Genomic DNA, 19,776 nt, shown 5'->3' with positions numbered 1-19,776 from the left:
CATAAGGATATATAAGGATTTAGAGTTTTTAATCATATTTTAGGAGTTTTTGGAAACTTAAGACTTATATGTTTGGTATAATTACTCTTAAAAGTAAAATATATATATATATATATATATATATATATATATATATAAACTTGGTCTTTCTTATTTCAAGACTTGATTGAATAATTAGTGATAGCGAGGAGTGCATTGCTTTCTTGAGGCAAATTCTCTCTACCTTGATAGTGCCTTGAATCATGTCACCATATATACAAATCATAAGAACCTTAAGTACTTCATATCAATATGTGTTTTGAATCTTTGCCAAGCTTATTGGAACATATTTTTATTAAGATTTGATTTCAAGATCACTTATCAATCCAAAAAATAATATGATTTGTTAGACTTCTTTTCTAGATGTTCTTAGCTTGTATCAAAAGAAGGAGATGCATTTTTTGATCAACAAAGAATAATTTTTTTGAAGCCAAAGCATTTTCAACTTTGAGCTATAAAATCAATATTGACTATTAATTCAATCTTTCTCAAGGAAGTTCAATCAAGTATATCCTTTGATACTTCATTTCAAATTCTTTTAATAGCTTTTTTGCTTCTAAATTCTTGTTAGATTGCTCAATCCATTTTTAAAATATTTTTTTAATAATACAATAAATATTTTCTAAGAAATATTCATCTTATAATGTATATAAAAATTTCTCCCATAAACTCCCATAATGCTTCATAACTAATATAACATGTTTGTTTATCTCTAATATTGTGGCAAGTTCAAAAAATTCAATCTTCTTTTCAAAAATCTGATTTAATTCCATTTTTTTGCATATTATGTCTTAAATACTTTGAAATGTTTCTTCCATCAAATTCGTCAATTTTATTAATCATTGCTTGCAATGCTTTAATTGCCAAAACTTCCTTGTAATCATTGCTTAGTTGTTCTTGCATAGATAATGTAAAAGCTTAAAATATGCAATGATTGGATCTATGTACATACCTTGTCTTTCAGTAGAAACTCTATTAGAAGCTCTACTTAAAGTTCTTCCTATAGCTCTTTCAAAACTCTTGCTCTCATTCTTTATTAAATAAAAATTAAAATAAAAAAATTCTAAGAACTTCTATCTTAAGCTTTCACATTCGATTCACCACTTACGTCATATTATACATAATCTTGTTTAAAAATGCATAAGGCACCTAATTGTGGAAGTTAAGTAAAAAAATTTAAAAAATCCTATCAAATTTAATATAACCTTGAATAAAACTTAAATTTTTTTTGTAATCTTAATCAAATTTTAATCAATTCAAAATAAATTTAAAAGAAGTTGCAAAAGTAATGGAAAGAAGTCATAAATTAATCCCAAAAAAAAATAACAAAAAAATCTTAAAAAAATATAGAAATAAAACTTTTAAAAAAATAATAATCTTAAAAAATTATTAGAAATAGAAAATTTTAAAGAAATAATACGAAATCCTTTAAATACTAAAAAAAATTCTAAATAAATTTTAAATAAATTCTAAAACAAATACTAATTAAAATCTTTATTAAAACTTTAATGAACCTTAATTAAATCCAAATTCAAATCCTAATGAAATCCTAATAAAATCCTAAATCTTAAATCAATCATAATAAAATTTTAGTAAAATCTTAATCAAAAAGATCAAACATACCAATAGAAAAAAAAAATCTCCAAACCTCTTGGTCATTAGCCACCCTCCTTCTTCAACTTCAAAATTGACCTTTTAATATAGATTTCTCCTTGTTGAACCATTCAATTATTCTACAATTTGAATTGTGTGTAGTTATTTTAGTCTACATTGATTTCACCAATTTTTGCCTCAATTAAATTAGAAAATATTTCCAAATTATAAAATCTTTTATTAATCCTAATACTTAATTATCTAAGATCATAACCTATAAAAATCCTCATATACTTCAATCTAATTACTTGATTGATCCCAAATTTTTCATACATTCATAACAATTACAACAAAAAAAAATTCTAATATTTATCTATAAACATACATTTGAAACTTATTAAATCTTGAAATTTATAAACTTTTTTTTATTTCTCAAAATTCAAACCCACTAAGTACATTACTAACTTTCAAAATCCTTTAAAGTCTCAATATTAATCCAAATGATTTGAAAACAAAACTCAAAAATCTCTCTTTATTACTCCTTTCAAATTCTACTCTCTAATTTGTAATACAAAATTCCAAAGGCATTGTAGGTATGCAATTTTGTGCCTTTAAGGCTGATTTCAACCTAGGTAGACAATTGATCTTCTTTGGATATCAATTTTTGATAATTGAGATAATTTTTCTTTAATTTTTTGTTATTTCTTTCTTAAACATGTTTATATTAATTTCTTATCTTATTTACTTTGACATGGCTTATTTATGCCTCTATTAAGTAAATAGAAGTTTCTCCTATAAAAAAAATCATTAAGACTAAATCTTTTATTATATTTTTATTATTTAACCTCATTTTTTTATTATATTTTTTTACTAGGTTATTCTATAATAATATTTTTATTTTTATTTTTCACTATATAGTTGTATTATCACATGACAATATATAATAGCCTTCTTCAAGTATTGAATTTTTTAAACCAAGTATTCATTAAAGTCTTGTAAATGACTCAATACTTCTCAAAATTGTTGACTCAATAATTTACCTAACTTCATTGCTCATCTCCTTGCTATTAATGCCTCTCAATCCCTTCCCTTGCCTTCATGCATTATTTTTCATGAAAATATACTTAGCATTTCTACCAAAGAATTATAACATCTCTAATTATGTATGTCTTCAAAAGTGATGGAAGACTACATGCAATACTATGTTATATGATAGGCCAAAATCCTTCCAAGAATAGAGACGAGAGATATCAAGCATGATTAATGCTAATGACATGAATGTATATAATGACTTTGAATGATAAACCTCTATAAAATTTATATCTAAAAAGAAATATATTTATATATAAAAATGATATTAAAGATCTCTTTTATTAAATATTATATAGATTACTAGAAAAGAAAGGTTTTTTTTGTATAGGATTTATTATAATTCGAAGAAAAAAAAATATTATATCATTTTATTAAGAACTTTAGATATGGAATGGAGACATACTATTTTTTTAATCCATTTTATAGATCTTACTTTAAAAAATTATCAATATTTTTTATAATATGAATTGAATAAATTTTAATTTTATAATAACTCAAATGAATTAATTATTCAATAGACTCTGATTTAATTTTGTTTTGAATAATGTATCATCAAACTCGAATTTTAAATAATTTCTTTGTTTGTAGCAACTCATGACCAATTCTACCTATTGCAATTTGGTTCTTTTCTTGGTCTTGTATTCTCTTTGTAATAATTAATTTAATATTCTTATAAATAATAGATATTTTTTGTAAAAGATTTATTCAATTTTCATTACGAAACTATAATCATTTTTTTCTTGAAATGAGTTTTTTTAAGAAAATAGTGTTATTTCTTATATATCTTCATTAATAATCATATTCATAAAAAATATTATTTTAGGCCTAAATCTGGAAAGACTTGTTATAAGGCAAAATTTTAATACATAAATGAAAAAAATAAAAATAAAAAGACCAAAAAGAAATATACCAACAAAATAAGATTATACCAAAATAGCTATTTTCAAGGACAAAGCAGTAAAGAATCTTGAATCAAGACTAATATATATATATAAAAAAAAAAAAAAAAAAAAAAAAAAAAAAAAAAAAGTAGTAATAAGAGTAAAGATTTATTTAATGTTATTCTTCTATATACTAATAAACAAGAAAAACAAATGGAATATAAAAAATAATACAAGGCTTGAAAACCAATTATGAAATTTGTAGGATGCTTTGATAAAGCTTCTTAAATATATACAACTTTTTGTAGAAGTCTTTATAATCACATAATGCATCAAAAAATATTCAAAGATCTAATCTATATCTATTAAGTTTCTTTAATATTCATTCCAAAACAAAAGAAAATCTTGATTTATTTATACCTACTTATATTTAGTTCTACTATCATATTAATATGTAAATGTGCTAACTTGTATTGTTTTGGAATGTTTTTTTTTCTTTATTAAACTCTTTTAACAGACCATTTTTTGAAAAATTAATCATCTTTTCTTTAAAATATCTATTTGACTGATCAAATTCGATTTTATATTGTTTTGAAATAATAATTAAATTTAAATTTTTTATAAAAAAACACATTATTCTTAACGTATGTAAAAAGAATAATCAAGCTATGATAGAATAATATATGTAATAAATTTGAAATCCTACCTTAAAATTATAATTTAGATATTGAAGATTATTATTAAATAATGTAATATCTACTTAAAGATGTAATATTTAACGATTTTTGATTACTTGACTTTTAATATATTTTAAAAAAACCCATCAATATGAACATAAATGAATCATTAAAAAAATCTTACTTATATATTTATAATAAGTATGAATAAAATAGTTTTTGTCCTAAAAATTTCAGATTTATTAAAAAATTCAAAAAAAATTATTTCAAAAACTTAATAAAAGAGAAAGTAAAATAGATGAAACCATTAAGAGCATATAGAGAATTGTTATCAATTATTACAGAATAATCCAAAATATTACAACTCAAAAATAACTTAGTTTTACTTTGTCCACGATTCACCTATTTGAGTTTACATTGAATAGAAATATTATAGAAAAAAATATAAATATAAATATAAATATAAAATATAAAATATAAAATATATATATAAAATATTTATAAATTCATATTGTGAAAATTAAAGACAATCGTGAATTGGATACTCGGCCATGTTTAAGCTAGTGGGTATGAAATAGTGCCATAACTTCATCAGTGATTGCTGGTTTATTCTATATATATATATATATATATATACATAAATCGGTTCTTTGAATATTGTTGCTTCTAGGGGGGAAAGTAAGTATTTTCACTGGAATAAGCAACTATTTGCGATGAAAAACAAATAATCAGACCTGGTCAAGTTTATACACCAATTGATACCCTCTCTACCCCTTAACAGTAAATGGAGGCATTCTTAAGCTGGGCTCTGATCCGCAAAGCCCTTTTGAGGATGGGGTTCAACTAAGGATCAAGTTCCATTATCAAAGCGCAAGGTAACCAATATTATTGTTAGTATTACTGCAGTGGTCCCCCTCCTGGTTAATGCATCATATTCTCTTTCTCTCCCTCTCTCTTTCTGTTTTTATAAAATTTTGCTTCTGTGTTTTAAACTTGTATATGTGTTGCAGTTGAGCAACAATGCTTTCAGCATGTTGCTTTACCAGCTTCTGAGTGACACTCGGATGAGGACAGGTACCTTTCGTTCTGGCCGAGATTGAGAATCACTGGAATATCCGGCGTCGCGAAATGGTAGGTTAATGCATGTCGATCTGGCAGTATCACAGCATCCTGTGCCACTTGTAACTGGGCATCACCAGCTGCATCCCCTACCGACTAGGTCTTACATGCTTTTTGCAGGCTTTGTTTGGGCGTCGTTACCCGGTCAGTCTCCGGGAATAATCAACGGTTTGAATTTTAGAAACGTCGGTTGCTTGGTACTACTCCTTTGCATACGCCAGGCAGACTTGTGAGTTTATATCCAAAGATTCATCTTTGCATTGTAGTCTGCTTTAGATTTCCACGATCGGTGAAATTAGACACTGTGTTGCATTAATACAGATCGAAAAAGAGAACATTTTGCCACTCAATGCAGAAATTACAGCCTTGAGCGTATTGCAGACTAGTTCTGCCGGAAATCCAGTTGTCAGGACTTCTGAGCGAGTACCTATTTTTATGTATGCTCATCGGAAATTGAAGGCTCCTCCTTTTACTGGTTGTTTCCTAAAAATTTCTGGGCTCCCAACATTGATCTTTTGAATGGCTATTCTCTTTCTCGATTTTCGTTTTGCTTGTTGTGTAATAGATATTTCCTTGACTAGTCAAATGTCAGGTGCTTGGTTCTAGTGAAGCTGCCATTTTGTCTTCATGCTTTGACGAATGAATTGTTGTGATGCAGAACCCAACTCACAAAAGCGCAACTACTTTTGGAGTTAGCAGATAGTACTTTGTTTTGTTCTGGATCTGCGTGGTGGTCAGCACCGTCGCAGCTGGTATTCTTGGGTTTTCTGTAGCGAAGTATGTAACTATCCCCATCTGGTTCATGTTTTCTAAATTTCTCTAATTTGTGGGCACATCAAAATAACGAGTGCCTCAAATTCTATGAATCCTTAACCTAGGTCCATATCCCGACTTTACAGCATGCACTTGTCAGATGTCCTGTATGTTTGTATGCTTGCAGGGTTAGACTTCCGAACTCAAAATCTGGTTTCTGGACGTGTGCAGAAACTGGACCAAATGGAAGCAAAGACAGCAACAAAGGCGAAGTCAGAAGGACTCTGAGAACAGGTAACCTGACAGCTCATAAATACTTCATCGTGGCCAGGCACACATCCTACTCTTCTCAGGGGCAACGTTAGCTGTGAGCAAAGGCTGAAGGTTGGCTTTTCGAACACCATTGTTGAAACTAAATAAACATAAATCCAAAAAATTGTCATCTGTTTAAGTTGCTAATATTTCTTTGGCATGTCTTAATTTATCTACTGTGGTCATCCTGTGTGTTTGTTGTGGGGGGTGCACAAAGGGTTGAGCGTGGGGTTAGCCCCAGCTGACCAGTGCACCGGCAGTCGGTCACTTGGTATTGTTCGAGTATATGACTTATTGGATGAATAAGTTCATTCAACTTTCTACATCAAAATGTAAATCATAACTCTCTGTATATGTATATATATTAGTGTACAAAGAAGATAAGCCATTTTTTTACAGAGAAGTTTGCTTGTTGTTTGCGTAGAGATCACCTTCATTGTGCTAGCCATGTCTCGAAGACGATGCTTTACAGTGGATCAGTGCTATTGCAGAGCTAATTGTAAACACGTTTTGTATTTTCGTTGATTAATTGATGCGTAAGCCTCATTAACTTCAATAGGTTATGGGCCTCTACAATGCTACCGCCCTGTGCAATTTGTTTTTCTATATAAGTTTGTAATTTCAACTCCAAAGTTCTTCGTAAACAGAATTGGAAAGCTTTGATAATTTCATTTCTTTCAAAATTTATTTATTTTTCTTTTACAATCTCTACAAACTCCCCACAATCTCTACAAACCCTAAACCTTTAAAAAATTATAAATTTTAACATCATCTATTTTAAATAAACAAGCCACACCTTTTAAAAAACGGAGACTTCAAAATATTTTTTTAATAAAAAAAAGTTCATTTCACACATAAATATATATATCACCTGAGGGCCAGCTTGGCTCCCCTGGATCATCGGTTGTGCCCTTTGAGGGTGCCTGGAGAACCCCTCGAACAAACTTATGCAAGTCGAGTTGTGATCGTCTAACAACGTCCATCTCAGTCAGCTGATGCAATAGCCCGTGGAATGAGACTGAAGTGATGAACTTACTGAAAAATGACCAGAAAAGGATTGATTAAAACCCAGCGTTCAGGTGCTGGATCGGTCGAATACTTTACAACCAGAGTTCCTTGGAGAGTTGTAAGGTACCAGGCCTTTACTGATCGCCTCAACTTGTGTATGCACTGCATCCGGGGTTGGGTTTGCTTGCATTGATCACGAGTAAGCATAGTAGCAAGTTCTCTCTTAGGTCTTCCAGGAGCGTCATTTTACATAGCCACTGCAGGACGGTGTTTTAGCAGAACTGGGTCGCAAGCTCATTTTCGGTGGAAGCGGGCAAGGTCGCAGTTACAGCTGTTGAAATAGTGGTCCGAGGCACACTGGGCAGCAATACTGCACTGGTTCGGTGAACTTTTGTCATTATTATCTCCACGTCGGAGGGCTTGGTCTGGCTGGTCGTTACCAACGTCGTAGTGGCCATTCGGGGGTAGTCATGACATTGATAGATGCCCTCCTCAGCGCAATCAAGCCGATTGGGACGTCAATCTGCTCTGCGCTGTGAGAGCAGGTGGATGATCTCCGTATACAGCTGATCCAACCCGGCATAGTGTTGCTTGAGATGATTGTGTTGGGTCTGGTGGACAAGGTCTCGGTGAATGTGCGAGCTGCGGACCTGGTCTTTGAGATTGTGAGTGGCGCTCTGAAGATTCTGATCCGTTGAAGGCCATGGGATTCTGTAGTCAAGGTCCTAAAACTACTCAATGTGGACATTGCCATGATACCCATCCAGCTTCCAGGAGCATATGCGCCAGCGCCATCGCCTATGGCGTGAGCGTTATACGCCATTCGTCATTTTGCAAGCCTGACAAGTGCCGATGGGTGTGGTAGGGCTGTGAACAGAGCCAAAAGTTGCGGAGAATGAAGGAGCAGGAACTGACACAACGGTGGGTGCGCTGGGTGATCATGCATGCACCGCACTGCAGCGTAGTGTCTTGTCCCGGAGCGGTCGACAAGCCTGTCAAGCAAGAGGAGCACAGCTGTGAGAGAACATTGAGCCTTGAAGGACTTGGAAATAGGCGACGCTGGGGACATCATTGTTTACGTAAGAGCTGCACATGAAGCATCCCCAGTTGTAAGTAAAAACTTACAGTATTTGCAGATGGCTGCAGGCTGTGAAACGCTGCAATTTCGTGAATAACACATCTGGATATGAGCAGAAAAAGCAGGCTGGGATGATTCTCGACACTGCATGTCAAGCAACTTGTGCAGACCTTGCATGTTCAACGGTGGGAAGGACACTTTCGGATGAATAAGTATCATGCCTTCAGCAAAACCCCGAAGAAGAATCCATGAATTACTGCCATCTTTTTACTATTGTGTAAATAAAAGAAATCTACATCGAGAATTAGGGGGTGTACAAGCTTAGCAGAAAACGTAATTTTGAAAGCTTGAGATTGGTTAAAATGAACCACTTGGTTGCTTTTAAAGTTCGAAAAATCAATAAGCAAATCAAAAGAGGAAAACATTATATGGAATACATTTTTTCCCTACATGGTATGAATAATATCATTTCTTAAAATTTTCTTCTTATTCTATTCAAGAAATGCTTTCATATATTAATTTTAATTATTTAAAATATATAAGTACTTGATATATAAGGCATATACTCAACAAAGCTAAGTGCTTTAATACAATTGTAAAAAAACCAACCATGCTTATCAAACTATAAAGAGATTTTTCAACAGTTGAAGTTGAATACAAATCTTGTGTCTTCAAATGATGCACAATTATACAAATGTAGAGTTTGATCCACAACAACTACACCAATATTGGTAATTAGTGTGTAAACTTGAACAATTTGTATTCTTAATTAGTGTGATACACAATATTCATAGGATATAGGATCTATGGCTGTGATACATACTATTTACTTCTGCTACTTTTATTGTTTAGATTTATTTGGTTTCAACTCTTTGAAAGGAGAAATTTGGACATTCATGAACTAGAGGAAATGGGAAGAAGAAGAGGAGGCATTAGTAAAGGGACCAGGCCATCTAGCCATCCCCACCACCACTATTCCACCGAATCCAACTCTATTATGTTTCATCCTATTTGCAATAGCATCCTCTCTCAAGTCACTCACTCTATCTTACTTTGTTCTCCTCAACTACATTCGCTATATTTCTACTCTAATTTGATGTGTTTGACTGCACTATACTCCCTTTCTTTCTTTGTTTCCATTTTTCTTTTTTGTTTTCTCTCTTTCATATTTTTAGTGCCCAATTATCTACAAGTGCTAGTGTGTTTGCTATCAAACAAACATCTAGTTTACCACAACCCCTCCTAATCCAAAACCACATTAAGGAGACTTGTCATGAATTTTGATCAAAGGTATGATACCACTTTCTTGCAATTCCCACTCTCACTGCAAGGTCTACATACTATTTGAGTGTGAATTTGAATAGTGTGTATCACACTATTCAAAATAGCTTATTATTAGTGTGTATTCTCAATTAGCATAGAATGCACTATTAACCAAGCACTCATGTCCCAAAAGCACCTTGCAAACAGTCTGATATGCACTAATTATGGATGTGAATGTAGATGATTGTACTAAAAATGCATAAATAATTACAAAGTTTTTGTTTTGAAGCATTTTTATTCAAGGAGATGCATCTGGTTTGTGCAAGTGAATGAATAAATGGTTATGTATTCATTGCGGACACTCAGACATTCAAGCTTGATGCATCTTTACATAAATAAGGTCTAAATTACTTTACATCAGAAAGTTCGTTTTAAGAGTAAAATCCCACTGGGTTGTAAATGTTAGAAACTTGCGGGTCACCGATACACCTCCATTGATGAACAGAATGGTGTAATGAACAACTGATTATACGACTGCTGCAACAGGAATTTCAGGTCAAGCCAGTTACAACCCAAAAATGTGTGCTAGGTAGAAGATCGTATCAAATAAATCTGCAAACATAATCATGCATAATTCTAGCTGCAGCAGAACATGTGACTCTGATACCTTTGATCTCACTTTGAACTCAGTTCATGCATTCCGGACAATTTAGACTTCAAATTTAAGAAAAAAAACGCATAGTAAATTGTATATTGGATTGCAAAGTTAGGAAGTTGTCACCCAAGTGCAACTTTAAACCATCTCAACTTAAAAGAAACTACTCATGCGCGTTTGTTTCGACTCCACCTCATCAGTTATTGTTTTTAACTTGATGTGGGACAAAATGACCGCAAGCGAGGGATCAGACTTCCCCTCCCAAGCTTACCGTAACTCAATTTTGTCATCAACTAGAAAAATAACCGAAGACACACAAATGAGTTTTATGTCTAGGTTAAAGATTTGTGGCAAGACGTCACCGTCCTAAACTGCTTCGCTAAGACTAACGTTAACTATTCGGAGCTACTCCCAGCATGAAACCACACGTCAAAGATGTTCTGCATTGCTGTATTCCGATCGGCCAGTAACACCGAGGCCACCCCAGCGAACAGACATCACATCCTTCTCTGTTTTCCTCCTCTATCTGCAAAAAAGTTGAATCGCTCCCTCTCGAAGAATCACGACCTGTAACAGCATTGGCGCATTCAACAACAATACAGACCCAGGCGCTTCTAAGTTTCATATACTGATCTATTGTGAGGCGTCGATACATCCTCTGCAACTTCAAAACAGAGCTACAAAATAATGAACACCAAACATAAACTACACGCGCCTTTCGCCTCCCCGATGCAGAAGATATTTGTTGTTGAGAACCAGACAACCAAACCTGACTCCTGATCATTACGTTTTCAAGTCATCAGACATTGCTGATGGTATACAATGAGTGGCAAGGATCTCTGGAGTGGCAGCCTTGGCTGCATTGGTTTCCAGAACCACGATCTGCACAAACCCACATGGGCACTGCTTATCCATCACCATCCTTTACGCTAGTAACCTCCTTTCAAATCAATTCAAATCTGAGCAGCATGTCGACGTCACAAGAGTTGATATATCAGAAGAAAAACAATCCCTGAATTCTTATTCCCTTAGCTTTAGGTGTATGACCCTTGCAACGAACTCACTTACCAAAGCAACAGTGCATCTGTCCACGACAACACGCATAGTCTGGCATACAGAAAACTAACCTGCTGATATTCAAGGTCAAACCGCAAAAAGGGATCCGTACACTTCTCGACCATGATTGCCAGATGCTTAAGATTCCTAACAGGTGTTCCATTAAAAGCTATGACCTGCCAACGAACATTAGACAAGATCACCACAAAACATCAGAACACCAGTCTCCATCCTTACAATGGCGTAAATTCTGATGCATCCACCCAGGATAAGTGCTCCAGCTTAAATCGCCACTCTTGCCGCCCCCACGCCAGTACAAGAATCCATCACAGATGTACAAGGAATGGGCACCTACCTGGGTATTCACAATGTCTTCATAACCAATGTTGATATCCGCCACCAGAACCTGGTTTTGGCACCACCAGCGTAAAGTTCATCAGCTCATGGCACTACCGATCTTCTCAGTAAAACTTCTAAAAACGGAAACATTTTCCTATCTATTAAGCCAACCATCTTTTATTTCCGAATTACCTCAGAAATATGTCTCTTTCCAGACTATTATGAAGCTCCACCATTAATGGAAAACCCCAATCCAAAGAACAAAACATAACAAACACTATAAATAGTCATCCGAGGTCCCTCTCCGAATAACCAACCGAGAGAGCATACAAAAATTTGAAGAATTCTGCAAGGGGATATAGTTAAAATCACCTGAGATACGACAACGAGTTGCTCGTCATCGCACTGAGACATTGAATGAAGCAGCTTGTCCAGCAGTTTCACAGGAGCATCATAATCATAGTCCTTCCCATACTGCCACACCCCTCAAGCACAAAACAGTTGTCAACTTACCAGAAAATTCAAAAAATACAAAAATATAAACATATAACTCTACCACCACAAGAACTTGCATTAGTCTAATCCATACCATAATAGTGACACCACCCACAAGACACCATCCAAAGTGATCTCTAAACACACTAAAGATATCACGACCTATGCATTTTAAAGATTCCAGAAACATATCTGGTCGCACTGCTCACGAACCTCTGAGCGAAGATAAGGCACGGAGACCGCTGCAAACACGATGCCTGCCAATATGTAGTACGAAGGTGGCTTCCCCTTGATGTGTGCAGGTACGAGTCGTTTGTGGGTGGCCAGATCGATATCAAATTCCTTCACTTTCCCATCTCTCAAAATCTTCACTTTGGCCCTCTCACCAGTGTATTTCTGAGAGACCAGATAACTAAAACCAATTCGTTCACCATGCCTGAAGGGAACTTCATTTGCACACACAGAAATTCACATATACATCAACGCTTGAATACTCTTCATCTGCAATATTGAAAATCACAATGTACACGCGCAAAGATCAAGTCGACCACGGCTCACCGAACTTAGGAATGCATTAACGATTTAATGACGTTTAGCGAAGGGTTTGTACCAGTTCCATCGTTTGCGATATCTTCGGCATCGAAACTCAAAAGGATGTCAGAAGCTTGCAAATACTTATATGCAGGTGCAGTGGGCTCAACACGTCGTATACGAACGCCTTTCTGGATGCCCTTCATTCCCAGCGCCTTCCGGAGATCAGGATTTTCCATCTTTTGCCATTCAATACCTAAAATGGGGAATCCTGCATAGTTCACAAGTACGCGCTGTAGTGGGGCAACTATCATAAAACCAGCCCAGATCGGGGAGCCCAAGCTTGTAGAACCTCACTATAACATTCAGGTTTGCGGAGGCAAGCATGGTGAGTTGAAACAAAAGAACACAATGGCCCTGCACTCACAAAAACTACATTCCAATTTATGTCACACCACGCGTAAACGCCAAAGTGGATACTCGTACCTGTATAGTCACCGCTGCGGACGTAATCAGTAATAAAGTGAGTAATAACAGGGGTGGGTATAACATATCCGATGTTCTCAGCATCCTCGTGCTTCAGGGACTGAAAGGCGATTCCCACACATTCACCTCTGTCGTTGAAAGCAGGGCCTCCAGAGTTGCCAGCATTAATGGCAGCATCAATCTGCGATTTAACCACGAAAGCAGCTAAGCCAAGAACAGTTCCCCACAAAGTCCATGAGAGAACAATAAAATCATAAAATAAAACGAGATTGCATGACCAGCATTTGCTGTGAGACATGGTGCTGAGCTATCACTAACAAGCATCTAGGAAACTGCGGACAGTAGGCATAGAATGCATCACAACCCCTACGGAGACTAAACGACACGACGCAGAACACCCTTGCACCTCAAAAGGTACGAAGACAAGAGAGAGTAAACTTCCCGATACTGAAGATAAACGAGACTAAACGGTCCACCGAAGCTAGGCCATTCACAAAGATACCTACTTTATTAAAAAAAACAGCCTGCAACTGGTTGTTACTGCCTTGGAAGGAGCAATAACAGTAATCAGAAAATCAAGCTACAGTCCGATGCTCAAGTGGAAATACCAAGAATCTATTAATGAGGGTAAATAATTCCGACCTTGTGACAATGCGTATTCGAGGGTAATACGACTAACCTGCACACCAAGGAGTTCTGTCGCACCATGAACATATGATGTAACTTCAATGCGTGAAACCACTCCACTAGTCACCGAGATAGTGTCACCGCCTATGGGATAGCCTACTACAGTCACCGCATCTTGCAGACGAGGCAAAGATCCAAAGTCCACAGGCGTCACATCCTCCCAAAACTCGTCATTGCTCACTGTCAGCATAGCTGTACACACAGGAGCCCAGTTCAAAACACAAATCTATCACTTTTGACTCTCTCTTACACATATCTTGACTCCACAATATCAAAGAAACTGGCATCATGTGCTGATGAGGAGCTTATTTCTGCTCATCAGGATCATCCAGCAATGAGAGCAGGAGGCCCAACTCCCCCCAGTAAGTGTATAGACAAGAAGACATGAAAATTTTAAAGCACTACGTATCAAGGTCCGAAGCGTCGCAAAGAGCCAATAAACTGCTGCTGCAATCCTATACGAACACGTGTAAACCCTGAATAACGATTCACAATCGTCAACACGCGTTCATCATGATGTGCACAACATAGGTACGACTGCTATTTCACATGCCAAAATTGGTTCATTGTAGAGCTCGTAGAGAAGGCAAAAACTGACCTATGTCGCATTCGGTACCAATCGCAAGAACCGTGGCCAGGTACTTGGTATCCGAGCCACGTTTCTTTACCTTCACTTGCGTATGGTGCTCCACCGAATGCGCATTAGTTAAAACCCGACGGTCCTTGATGATAAAACCACTGCTGTTCGAACTAAATTGGCGTTTTCTCTGCCACGGAAGTGAAAAATTGGGCTCCGTATGCACGCAAAATACTTTCACAACAGCATCCATGAAAGGTGCATCTTTCACGTCTTCGCTTCCGACTGTTCCGTCCTCGAACAAGGGGGCATGTCCCCTGGTGTTGTCGTTTGAAAACAAACCTGGGTTTGCCTGCCAATATCACAGTATACACTTTTGTTAGCCCTACACACACTTCGAACATACACAACCCTCTAGCTTTATCCTTCCGTACTGCGAACATTTTGGCAAATTGGAAGGTGCTTTCAATTGTAAGAGAATACTAATTCTGTGTCTCAGTGCAAATCTCTACAATCGCTGTCGTAGTCATCTGTGACGTTCATAAGCAGCAATGACAATGGGGGCTCCTGATTTTACACCTTAAATTTTTGCCAGCTTGATATCTTTGGTAGAATAATGAGGACATGTTCATGACCCACGATATTTTCATTCTCGGTCTACAATGATACACAATTGCAGATTCAGGTTGCAAATCAAACAATGGAATGAAGGTTCCTTGAAAGATGCAACTCCAAGTTCACAACCATCACACGCAGAGATTAAAACCCTAAACCCTTGACGCAGTATGCGTTGTCAAAACCCTCAATCACGGTGCATAAGAATGCGCTCACATTCTTCGAAAAGGCCATTAAATTGCATTACTCAGAGCGATTAAGGGAAAATGTTGGAAGGAACGCAGGTTTATACGGCATTACACATATGACCGTAAAGTCTGACGCACTGTCAGGGAAATCCAGAGAAATTACCTGTTCTTAAAAATACCACAATTTCGAAGCCAAATTCGACCACGGCAAACACGAAAAGTTGGGAATGGAACGACCAAGAGTAGAAGATTGATAAGCAAGAGATGTGTTAATGTACCAGGGATTGCTTCTTATTTCTTCTGCTAGACAATTTCTCGGGGAGCAACTCAACGTCGTCCGCCTCCGACTTGGACAGCTCCCGGTCACTGGGACTTCCTCCTCCTCCACTAGGTTTGACAGAAGCGGCCCCTTCCACCTTGTCCCCCGCGGACTTCTTTCGGCCCCGCTGAACCGACTTTGAATCGACAGTGGCCACACCGCGGTCCACCATCTCTACATCAGCAGGGGAAGAAGCGGAGGGAGACTTGACAGAATTGAAAGCGGAGTTGGCACGGGACTTGGGAGAGTCGTTGGAGGCGACTTTAGGATGCTTGGGCGGTCGCCCCCGCTTGCGAGGGGGTGCCTCCATACCTCCAGAAATTGTTGAAGAGGAACCGTTCTAGCCTCCACGCATGCTTCGCGAGGGAAAGGAAGGAGAGAAAGGATAGGCGCAGCACTGACCTGAACCACCCGTTGGCCCCAAGGAGGAACAGACCCACCCGTTGGGGGGCCGTGGAGCTGCGGGGCGGGAGGGACAATGGAGGACGAGAAGGCAGAGAGAGGCACAGAGGAATACACACATGCGCACACAGAAAGAAGGATTGAGTCCCGCGTTCCCAACCCTAATCCAGAGTCCGAGCTGCTTCCTCCTCTGCCTCTCTTCTTTTCCTTTTCCTTTTCTTTCTTTCCTTCCTTGTGTCGTGTGCTTTTGCTTTTTCACACGTTCAAAACATGAATGCCCCCCTCTCCTTGTTCCATCCATGCTGCTGAGGAAGCTATTCTCCCACCCTGCTTCCCTCTCTCCCTCCCTTAACTTCACTCCACACACACACACACAAACACTGTTGTCCCCAACAAAACCACCGCCTACACTCGGCCAACACTATATTCATGCATAACCGTGTCGACACCTACATTTAAATGAAACATTCGAATAAGAGATACAGTCTAAAAAGTAAAGTTTAATTATCCAATCAGCTCTGTAATTTGTCTTCTCTTATGAATCACATTGCAATATAGAATGTGCATCAACATGTTTTGGGTAGTGATAAATAAATGTTTTATCAATATCCAAAACAAAACTCTTATTTCTTTTTTATTTTCATCATACTGAACTAGATTGTCATGAGCACAACTATAGGACCATATAAAATATGGCAATGTTTATTGAATAAATAAGCAATAAATAACTCTACTTTTGAGTAAATAATTAAAACCACAAACCTTATTCAATCAATTTACTATAATTTTAGTTTAATTTTTTTATTTGCTTGTATGTGTATAATAAAAAACATGCGTCATACTATTATTATTATTATTATAATATTCATGACATAATTTTAATTGTAGCACAAAAATACTCTTAAATGTCTATTTAATGATATTTTTTTAATAAAATTTCCATCATATATATATATATATATATATATATATATGTGTGTTAAAATTATTCATAAGAATTGAAGATTAGACATAACTTCATAAAATCAAAATGTGAAATTTAGGCTTTTTTAACCCTTTGATAAATATATATATATATATATATAACCTTATTTTTCTATTATTTTTTAAATATATATATGTATATATATATATATATATATATATATAATATTTGTGACATACTCAAAATTATAGTGACTTAATCATCTTGTCCTTATATTTGATATAATTATTTTTAAAATGTATTAAGTATTAGGGACATAATCTTTAGAACCTTCTAGAAGCAAGTCTCTAGAATCTTCTAGAAGCTTCTTAGTTGGTAGAAGATGTTAGGGACATAGTCCTTAGAACCTTCTAGAGATAAGTTTCTAGAACCTTCTAGAAGCAAGTCTTTGGAACCTTCTAGAAACTTCTTAGTTGGTAGAAGTTGTTTGAGAAGCTTCCTAAATAGGAGTATATATTGGAATCAAGGCTGAAGAGTTCTTTAGTCTCGACAACACATTTCTTGGAGCTCTAGCTCACCTCTCTGGTGTTGTTCTCATCTGATTAATCTAGTTCTTGTCAGTTCCTCTTGAACTTCTTGTTAGATCTCGAGTTTGTATTTCTGTGTCCGTGACAGCTTGTCGAGACTTCGCTCACCTCAAATATTAGAGCTAGTTTCTTCTTTGTTAGAGTGTGGATTACCCCTCTACTTAGAAGTATACTAGCATTTTAGAGGTTGCGGATTACCCTCCTCTAAACTGATACTTCTTTTGTTATAATATTGGAGTCTTATTCTTCTTGGAGAGAGTGGATTACCCCTTTTCTTGAAGCTCTTAAGGCATTTTAGAGGTTGCGGAGTACCCTCCTCTAAACCAATATTGTCTTCTTGTACAGTCATTTCTATCCTTCTCTTAGAATGGTCAGGGGCCAAGACATTAGTATGATGGAAAGTTCGGAGTCCAAGTTGGATGCTATCATGAATGCCCTCGCTACATTATCGCAAAGAACTACAGAGATTGAAGGAGTCATGGCAAAGCTTCATAATGATGGAGCGTCTGAGATGGCACAAACTAAGTTGCACCAGCCTCAAACTTCTACGTTTAGAGAAGAAACTTTACCTCAGGTTCAACAAGCACCGTTGGTTCTATAACATAAAGAGCCCCGAGTTAGCCTTCCAGATAAGTTTGATGGTACGCGTTTCAAGTTTCGAGGATTCATCAACCAAATCAGATTGATAACAGTTTTACAACCCGAACGCTATCCAACGGAGGAGTCAAGTGTTGGGCTTGTTGGAACCTTAGTTACAAGACAAGCTCTATCATGGTTTGCTCCTTTGTTTAAGAAACCATCGTCCATACTAAACAACTTTGAAACCTTTTTGGAGGCGTTTGCGGAAGCATTTGGTGAACACGACAAGGTTCGATGGACTACATCAAAGATCCGGTTGCTACGACAAGGGATGCGCTCTACATTAGTCTATGCATCGGACTTCAGGCAATTAGCATGCCACATCAATTGCGACAAAGAAGCGTTGATGAGTCAATTCTATTGGAATTTAAGGGATGATGCGAAGGATTTGTTGTTAACTCTTCTTGATCCACAAATGCTCAACAAAGCTATTAGCCAAGCTGTGAAGTGCGATAATCACCTATTCCAACGCCGCTAAGACCAACGTTCAAGACAACTTACGGTTCGCCACGCCCCAACTATATCCACAAGCAGCGTTAATTCACATTCAGAGGTAGAAGACATGCAAATTGATGCGGTACGTGTCAAATCTCTTACTTTAGAAGAAAAAAAGGGGCATATGGAGGAAGGTCTATGCTTGTATTGCGGTGAAGAAGGCCACAAAGTTGGAAACTGCTCCAAGAAGCAAAATCGACGTAGTGTCAAGACTAGGGGCACGTTTATTCAGGAAAACGAGGATGCCCAGCCACAATAGGAACCGTGCAGCTGGATAGTGAAATATCACAATAACAACCAAGTTCCTTTCTTTCCATTCAACCTGCCCTTTGCTTTACAATCCCTTTGCTTATTGGCCCTCAAAAATTGAGAACCTTAGCATTATTACATTCAAGAGCATCTGCTTGTTTCTTAGATGAAGAATTTACAAAGCATCATAAGATCCCTTTAATAAAAAAATCCAAACCTGTTCACGTTGAGGTCATAGATGGGCGACCTTTATTGTCTGGAAGTGTCACCCATGAATCAGAACCTATAAAAGTGACGTTTAAGGGCCATAGTAGTCATACTATTTTCAATATTATTAGAACCCCATCAAATCCTGTTATTCTTGGTCTTTCTTGGTTGGAAAAGCATAACTCATTCATAGATTGGAAGTTTCGAAAGATGACCTTTCCCACAAAACCACCCAGAGGCAAGCCTAGTAGAAAACCTCGAATAGAGGAATCCCTATTCATTGGAGCAAGAGCATTTATAAGATCATCCAAGGAACGCACACCATTTGTCATTTATGCGGCTCCAACTACCGGGGAGAAGATCTCGACAACAAGTATACCGGAGCAATATAAGGATTTTAAAGACGTGTTTCAAAAGAAAAATGTCGACATGCTATCGGAACACAGACCATATGATTGGGCCATAGACTTACAGGAGGAGCACAACCGTCTTTTGGCCCAATCTTCAAT

The 19,776-nt window shown here is 36.5% G+C and overlaps 2 protein-coding genes across 9 annotated transcripts; one reads left to right on the top strand and one right to left on the bottom strand.

The window, feature by feature from the left end:
• Positions 1-5,240: 5,240 nt before the first annotated feature.
• LOC141045234 (uncharacterized) lies at positions 5,241-7,064 on the top strand. 2 transcript variants are annotated; one of them, XR_016501945.1, is made up of 3 exons: positions 5,241-5,838; positions 6,060-6,178; positions 6,386-7,062. XR_016501945.1 is itself a non-coding variant. In XM_073533000.2 (3 exons), exons 1-2 carry the CDS (start codon positions 5,422-5,424, stop codon positions 6,172-6,174), a joined length of 324 nt encoding a protein of 107 aa, XP_073389101.1. In that variant the 5' UTR covers positions 5,241-5,421; the 3' UTR covers positions 6,175-6,178; positions 6,386-7,064. The 2 variants fall into 2 exon arrangements, 1 of the variants encoding a protein (XP_073389101.1); XM_073533000.2 differs by having other exon boundaries at positions 5,241-5,630; positions 6,386-7,064.
• A 3,472-nt stretch (positions 7,065-10,536) lies between these two features.
• Positions 10,537-16,292, bottom strand: LOC112280226 (protease Do-like 9). 7 transcript variants are annotated; one of them, XR_016501942.1, is made up of 12 exons: positions 15,723-16,286; positions 15,221-15,298; positions 14,663-14,993; positions 14,057-14,256; positions 13,378-13,558; positions 12,971-13,162; positions 12,574-12,806; positions 12,238-12,339; positions 11,882-11,932; positions 11,598-11,702; positions 11,186-11,352; positions 10,537-11,037 (listed from the first exon to the last, which is right to left on the bottom strand). XR_016501942.1 is itself a non-coding variant. In XM_090248459.1 (12 exons), exons 1-11 carry the CDS (start codon positions 16,071-16,073, stop codon positions 11,254-11,256), a joined length of 1,923 nt encoding a protein of 640 aa, XP_090104585.1. In that variant the 5' UTR covers positions 16,074-16,286; the 3' UTR covers positions 10,537-11,037; positions 11,240-11,253. The 7 variants fall into 7 exon arrangements, 5 of the variants coding, with proteins under 5 accessions (XP_090104585.1, XP_090104584.1, XP_090104588.1 ...); XM_090248459.1 differs by having other exon boundaries at positions 11,240-11,352; XM_090248458.1 differs by having other exon boundaries at positions 11,258-11,352.
• Between the last annotated feature and the right edge of the window lie 3,484 nt (positions 16,293-19,776).

This window comes from Physcomitrium patens, chromosome 3, assembly GCF_059467195.1.
Source record: "Physcomitrium patens ecotype Gransden chromosome 3, ASM5946719v1, whole genome shotgun sequence".
Lineage (NCBI taxonomy): Eukaryota > Viridiplantae > Streptophyta > Bryopsida > Funariales > Funariaceae > Physcomitrium > Physcomitrium patens.
The sequence above is the reverse complement of the archived record's forward strand: the minus strand, read 5'-3'. Positions and strand labels throughout refer to the sequence as shown.